This window comes from Coregonus lavaretus (genome assembly GCF_964263955.1).
Source record: "Coregonus lavaretus genome assembly, chromosome: 39".
Classification (NCBI taxonomy): Eukaryota; Metazoa; Chordata; class Actinopteri; order Salmoniformes; family Salmonidae; genus Coregonus; species Coregonus lavaretus.
The window spans coordinates 15,780,782-15,788,515 of record NC_140026.1 but is presented as its reverse complement, the minus strand read 5'-3'; the positions used below and the strand labels follow the sequence as shown (position 1 = coordinate 15,788,515).

At 43.3% G+C, this 7,734-nt stretch overlaps 1 protein-coding gene across 1 annotated transcript; it reads right to left on the bottom strand.

The window, feature by feature from the left end:
• Positions 1-4,857: 4,857 nt before the first annotated feature.
• On the bottom strand, positions 4,858-6,554 carry LOC311113245 (uncharacterized protein). The gene is made up of 2 exons (XM_084156450.1): positions 5,986-6,554; positions 4,858-5,784 (listed from the first exon to the last, which is right to left on the bottom strand). Exons 1-2 carry the CDS (start codon positions 6,452-6,454, stop codon positions 5,729-5,731), a joined length of 525 nt encoding a protein of 174 aa, XP_084012576.1. The 5' UTR covers positions 6,455-6,554; the 3' UTR covers positions 4,858-5,728.
• Positions 6,555-7,734: the final 1,180 nt, after the last annotated feature.

Genomic DNA, 7,734 nt, shown 5'->3' with positions numbered 1-7,734 from the left:
TCATCCACAGTTTTGTGAAATGAGTCACTGCTTTGAGAAGTTTCAATACTGTGGACATTTTGGCTCTGGCTGGCTGTTGTAGTAATGGAGGTGGGCTGGATTTCAGCAGGGGCAGATACGTGGCTGCCTGAGGGCCTAGTTTCACCTGGGAGCTTTATGCCCAGAACACCTTCATTCTGTTTGGACCTGGAACCTTTGAGCCTTCTGTAAATGACAGACTCAAACATGTTGAATCTAGCGTCAGGCTTGAAAGGGGCTGAGCTTGTTGGACCAGGTTTAGGCTCTCCTGCAGTCAAACTGTCATGGAAATCATTGTTGCTGGGGAGACTACAGGTTGGCTGAATGCATTTTAGACTCTCACTCTGGGGAGATTGTAGTTGGGTTGGGGCTGGTTGGAATCCCTTGAAAACATGGTCGGTTTTAGCATTGTTATCCTTGCTAGGTGTGTATCTACGAAACCAAGGCCTACCAGCTCTCGGGGTAGAGCGAGGCATGTTGGTGGTAGTCTGCACTTCTGAAGAAGACTGGACATTGGAGGCATGTAGGCTGTCAGAGGCTAGGTCGTCTTCTATGGACATAAGTTGGACTTCTTGTGGGCCTGATTTGAACATCCTTGGGGCTAGAGTATCGCTTGGGGCAGAGGAAGTTGTAGTGGAAGCTACTTGAAGTCTAGGGGCAAAGCTATACTTTTTGTATACAGCTGGATACCCACTGACAGAACCCATTTTCATGCCCCTATGTGTAACATGACTATTTCTCCAGCCAGTACCCTGACTCTTTGCAGTGTTTGTGTTGACTGAAGGTCTGATAGCAACAGAACGTATGTCATCTTTACTCACGATGGGAGCCAATGTTGTCTCTGGATCTTCATATTGGAACCCTCCGAGTGTATTGACATCCATGGATCTTCCAGGTTTGTAACCGCCTGTGGCTCCCCCGTTCTGAACACTGGATGAGCTTCTTAGCCCATGTTTCTTCCAAGGGACATAGCTACTCTTGGTTTTCAAAGACTGGTCAGGGGCAGGACTATGAGGTGCAGTTACTCTCTCTGCAGGCTCAAAGGGACTTTGGGTGGGTTGAGTTGCAGTGGGGGCTATTGTGTTCCAGAAAGAGCCAAATCTAATAAGAGGTTGAATTCTGCTGAAAGCACTTTTAGCCTGAGTATCAGCCTTTTCACCAGGGGAATAGCTACTAGGGCTACCTCCACTTTGGGAAAAGTTAGCACTGTGATGGAAGGGTTTGGTGATACTAGAAACATGTTGGGCTTTACTGGTAGCATCTACTTTAGAAGAAGCCGATTGGCTCAGAGTTGGTGGGTGCACTGGTGCTTGTCGTCCATTGGAAGACTTAAAGGATGTAGGGTACGACTGAGAGCCTATGTAGCCATAGCCCCCTTGGACATGTGTGGATCTTCCAGACCCATGAACACTGGGGTTTCCTTCACTTTGGGTAGCAGAGGTGGCACCATGTCCACTAATGGTCTTCATTCCTTCACTAGGGCCCTTGTGAGGGGTTTCAGAGGTGCTGGAAGTGGGTTGGGATCCCCCGAAGAGGTAGGAAGACAGAAACGTTCTGTATTTGGATTTCTCATTGTTACTCACAGGGTTTTCAGCCTGTTGGGCTGGGATGGGGTTGTATTCAACAACAGGAGAGCCAAATATGTCCCTGGCAGGTTGGAAACTACTGGTGGCAACATGGCTACTTTGGATCACAGGGTTTTTGATGGAATAAAAGGTTTCAGAGGAACCCCAGGTTCTGGGGACAATTGGGCTACCAAGGCCACTAGAAGGGTAGGTACGATAATGGACAGTCTTACTAGGCACAGAGCTGCTTGGAAATTTGCTAGATTGACTGTTGGGGGGCTCAGACTCGTCGCCATCAGGGGAACCTTCTCTCTGGTTGGCCACAACGTTGTTGGTCCCAGGTTGGACTTCCGGTCTTGGGCTAAAGACCATCTGAGCCTGGTCAGGTTGGACAATCCTGGGGACCGGTTGGCTTGGGCTCAGACTAGGGGGAAGTGTGTACGGGTTGTAGAGAGGCCTCCAGCTTCTGGGGCTCTCCGCACCGAGATAACTTCCCTGTTCGTGTACTGCTCTCCTGCTTCTGCCTACAGGGAAATCAATAGAAGTGAAATTCAGTATTTTGAATAATTGATGCATTTCATTTTTTTTAAATGGACTAATTACACTGAACAAAAAACGCAACATGTAAAGTGTTGTTCCCATGTCCTGAAATAACAGATCCCAGAAATGACAAAACAAAGCTTATTTCTCAAATTCTGTGCACAAATGTTTACATTCCTGTGAGCATTTCTCCTTTGCCAAGATAATCCATCCATCGGACAGGTGTGGCATATCAAGAAGCTGATTAAACAGCATGATCATTACACAGATGCACCTTGTGCTGGGGACAACGAGAGACATCTGTGGCATTGTGTTGGTGTGACAAAACTACACATTTTAGAGTGGCCTTACGTTTTTAGTGTGCAGTTGGCATGCTGACTGCAGGAATGTCCACCAGAATTGTTGCCAAAGGTTTGAACATTAATTTCTCTACCATAAGCCGCCTTCGTCGTTTTAGAGAATTTGGCAGTACGTCCAACAGGCCTCAGAACCACGCCAGCCCAGGCCTCCACATCCGGCTTCTTCACCTGTGGGATCACCTGAGACCAGCCACATAGACAGCTGATGAAACTGTGGGTTTGCACGATCAAAGAATTTCTGCACAAACTGTCAGAAACCATCTCAGGGAAGCTCATCTGCGTGCTCGTCGTCCTCACCATGGTCTTGGCCGGACTGCAGTTCGGCGTCGTAACTGACTTCAGTGGGCCAATGCTCACAGTCAATGGCCACTGTCTCACTGGAGGTCTGCTCTTCACAGCTGAATGCCGGTTTCAACTATACCGGGCAGATAGTGTGGGTGAGCGGTTTGTCAATGTTGTGAACAGAGTGCCCCATGGTGGCGTTGTGTGTGGGTAGGCATAAACTACGGACAACGAACACAATTACATTTTATCGGTGGCAATTTGAATGCACAGAGATACCGTGATAAGATCCTGAGGCCCATTGTCATACCATTCTTCAGGATAATGCACAGCCCTATGTCACAAGGATCTGTATACAAAATGTCCCAGTTCTTCCATGGCATGCATACTCAGACATGTCACCAATGGAGCATGTCTGGGATGCTCTGAATCAACGTGTACGGCAGCATGTTCAAGTTCCTGCCAATATCCAGCAACTCTCCTCTTCAATGGCTGTGCAGTGGGACAACATTCCACAATCAACAGCCTGATCAACTCTATGCGAAGGAGATGTTGCGCTGCATGAGGCAAATGGTGGTCACACAAGATACTGACTGGTTCTGATCCACGCCCCTGTCGTTTTTTTTTTTTAAGGTATCTGTGACCAACAAATGCATATCTGTATTCCCAGTCATGTGAAATCCATTGATTAGGGCCTAATGAATGTGTACATTTATGACCGATTTCCTTATATGAACTGTAACTCAGTATAATCTTAAAAAATTGTTGCAGGTTGCATTTATTTTTGGTCAGTGAACTAAAACCTCAATCAACCCATATCAATTGCATTGCTGAATTAAATGGACAATGTGTTATAAGTAGTGCTCAGAGTTTTTCCCTAATCAGATTATGTGGACAGAATAAAAAAATGCTGGGTCCTAAATATTATATTTTAAAATGTGTTTGTCCTTACATTTAATATGTATATGGGTCACTAATAAAGTAACATAAGGCAGCTATGGAGCATGTTGAGGTTTTCAAATATCTACTCAAGGCAAACAATTTCATGTCACAAGATAGCTTGAGGTCAAGTATCGACAATTTGATAAGCACTCAAGTCATGTAAAGATAGATTCCGAGCAATAACCCTGGGCACCTGGATATTGTTAACCAGTAGCCCAACTTACATATTTAAGTATATATGACAAACAAAAACTATAAACTTTATGGACATGGGTATATATGACCCAACCTCAAGCCATTGTTCACTTTTTGTACAATAAGATAAGCAGGATACTGTTATTTATCTTACCCCTTGATGAATATGAACAACTGACATCCACAGCAGCTATCATCAGACACATGAACAGAAGTCTGTATTACAAAAATAATAAAGAATGATTTCATGAGTGACAGTTACATCACTGAAAGATAAGCCAATGTCTCAGTGCTATCACAGTACACAAAGTATTGGGCAATAATCTGTTGAGGCTACTTGATTAAGAAAACCTTTAAACATACCTAGAATGAAGTCTTAGAGTCCTTGACATTTTTGCTGGCCATCAACCGACAGACATGCAGACAATACAACACAATCAGATTGTAGAAGATTGTAACTGACAGAGTCCAAGGTAAAAGCCTTGTTTTATCAACCTGTTGTTCCGCTAGCTTTCAAATAGCACGCTGTGGTCACAGATCCCCTTGATTAGCATATTAGATGTGCCTGTTGCTATCTCAACAGGTGCATCTAATTTGGGACCCATTCAGAAGAGTGCAGCAATACAGTATGTTTCAATAGTGATGTATTGTGTAGATTAAAACATATTATTGTCTGCATAGAATAGGCCAGGGAATCATGTTAGCTCTGTTACATTTCTATTTATATCCTGCAACTTTCTGAATGTTTCACCACGTTGAACACAATCCCGCCCCATGTGAACACAGGTGCAACCATTTGTGTTGATTGCATCCTCCAGAATTTTTTGGGAAAATTACACCTGGTTCATAAAATTAAAAAGGCATTGTGAAATATTTTTTTCTCGATTATTGTATAGGCCTATATGGCATGAGCTTATGTGGTCTTATATTCTAAATAATGGTAAACCAAACAGATGTTCAGAACTGTATTGTTTATTAACTTATTCTCAGAGAAAAAGAAAGCATCAGTTACTACTGCAACCAATTCATCCCAGTGATAGTTAAAAATGAACAAAACAATAACATGTTTTACGTTGAATTATAACTAAACAAATGTGCAAAATATCACGCACATACAATCAATAAAAGTGAATTAAATTAATTACATTCAAATAAAGTGTTATCTTTGAGCACCAACAATATTCAACACATTCTAATCTTTGGAAATGGAAAGCCATAGGCTATATCAAAGCACAAAAAAAAGACAATTTCAGATAAAAACCAATTTCATTCAGTAGCCTAATGTCTTCAAAGAATAGCCTATAGTTTTGTTTTTTAGGCCTTTACAATTCTGTTTCTATTATGTGTTTGTTTGGTCCCACCAATTATTACATGCAGGTGAGACGAAATGGACACATAGGCCTAGTTGGCTATTATCTGGAATACATATTCCTGCTTGCTCCAACTTCCAACTGGACATGCCAGTCTTCTACAGGCTCCTGTAGTGTAGGCTCCTGGACGGCAACGCCCCCTCTCTGATCAATCAGGTGCAACTGAGGTGTGTTCAGTTCGCTTGAACGTTTGCTATGTTGCGGAACGGTTTGTACCGAATGACACGTTTCCCAAAAACGTTATTGAACAGACTGAGGTACGCTGGCTCCCGTTTGGTGGGTGTGGCGAGGTGTGGTCTGAAGCAATGAGTGACGTTTTTAAAAGGGCAGTGGCCATGTGGACAGCGTTCCCCAACCCGGTTTTTCAACTGGTCGTTCAGTTCAGCACCGGTTCTGTTCAATTGAACATGCCAGAACGTAAAAAGCCCTGATGACTTTCCAGCCAATGAAGTCCGCATCAAATTATATAGCATGACATCATGAGGTCTCGTAGCTCCTCATCAGTCATACAATCTGTAGGGGAAAAATAAAATATGAGAATACAATAAATAGGCAAGGCTTCTTTGGCCAGGCTATAATAGCCTACCTTGGTCCGAGCATAATTCATTAATGAAACTGCCATAAAAGTAAGCTATGAAAAGAAACTACCGGAATATGAAGTCATGTTGTGGTTTTGATAACTAAAGAGTATTGCAATAGAATAGGGCTACTTACGCGCTCTCTGTTGGGCATGATTCCCAGTGAATTTGCCCCAGATGCGCCTCAGCGAACGGCGGAACCTTCCACCTCTGGAACCCGAAGAGGAGTCCCTTTCCTCGGCTGAGTTCTCATGAGGAGTCTCGTTGTGGTCATCCTCCTCCTTCCCCTCACTATCCTCCTCGTCGTCTGTCATGCTTTCCTCGAGAACGCCAGATACCACCATGCACTCTAGAACACTTTCGTCTACTGGAAGCGCTGCCCTCACTTTACCCGATACAGAGGTCGGGTATCGGCAGAGTGGGCAAACAATTGTCTTGTCCTGCCGCGAACATTCCTTCTCGGATTCCACTTCACATACCGAGGATCGGGAAAGAATCACCAGACAGTGCTCACAAAAGCTGTGTTTACACTGTAACTCACGAGGACACCGACGACCGGTGTTGTAGCTTCGGTAACAAATTCTGCACTCAAGTTCTGAACACATTTTTGTTTCTCTTTGGGTGCGGTTTCGTTCAACGAGAATGAACTGTCGGAATGAGTAGGCTATGAGGCTACAGTGTGTTTCGACCCTGTTTATATTTCTTAGCGTGGGAGGGACTTACACTTGACAGATTGCCAAAAAATAATAATAACTGATGACTAATCTTTGGGAAATAGTGATGTCATTAAAGAGATGCGATGTTGACGTGCTAGTCGGAACTAGAAAACTCTGACATTTCCAACTCGTTAACTGGTTGTAGTTATACACATGGCACGTTCAACCAGTTAGCAAGTCAGAAATGTCAGAGTTTCCTAGTTCTGACTGGCACATGAACGCAAAAAAAATAATTTTGATCTTAACCTTATACCTAAACCTAAATTATCAGTGTGGATAGGTTTAAAATAAGATTAAGACGATAAATTGTAGAAATGGGCGGGGTTTAGACATAATTATGACCTTGTGACTGTGTTATCTAGTGATGACCTTCTCACATTGTTGAGCAATAACCCTCCTCCCACACATCCTTTTTACTGTATATGGAAGAAAGTTAGTGGGCCATTCTGCTACAGTTTGGCCAATGTCTGTCCGATATTCACCCACATTTTCCAGGTATGAAGAAAGTTAATCTGTATAGTGGGCTATCACCCACATTTCCCAGATGTAACAGAGAACCATGAATGTAAGACAAAGTGCTTGCGTCAAGAAGGTTTCCTCTCTTTTGAAATAGTAATTTTGATATTATTCTGTGTCAAACTGTCTCCTGTCTGTCTGTGTCTTTAAACAACAGAACTGCGTTATGGGGAGAAGATACTAGTAAAAATTCCAGATCCCTTAGTAAAGGGCTGTTTCTTGATGGGCTGTTTCTTGATGACATCAGACTACTTTGTAACTGCACCAAACTGGACAGAACAGGAGTGAGCCATGACTGCAAGGAGCTTGGACTGTCAACTTCCTATGCTGTCCCATAGCCCATCTGCTAATACCTGTCTAGCCTATAGATAAACCCATATCAGTCACCTAAGATGACCCATATGTCTCACTGTTGTCTACTCTCGTGACTCACACTGGCTCAGATACCCTTTGAATTCCATCTCATTTGATATGCCCTTGATTATTCTAAGCATAATAGAAACTTTGATATCAAACAAGCTGATAGTGAACAACGTGCTGTGCAAGAATCTATTATGAAAACACAACAACATGCTATTGTTTCTGTTGCTATTGCCTACTCACTCTACCGGCTTTACCCTTCCCAGAAATCACAGCACCTCCCTCTTACTGAC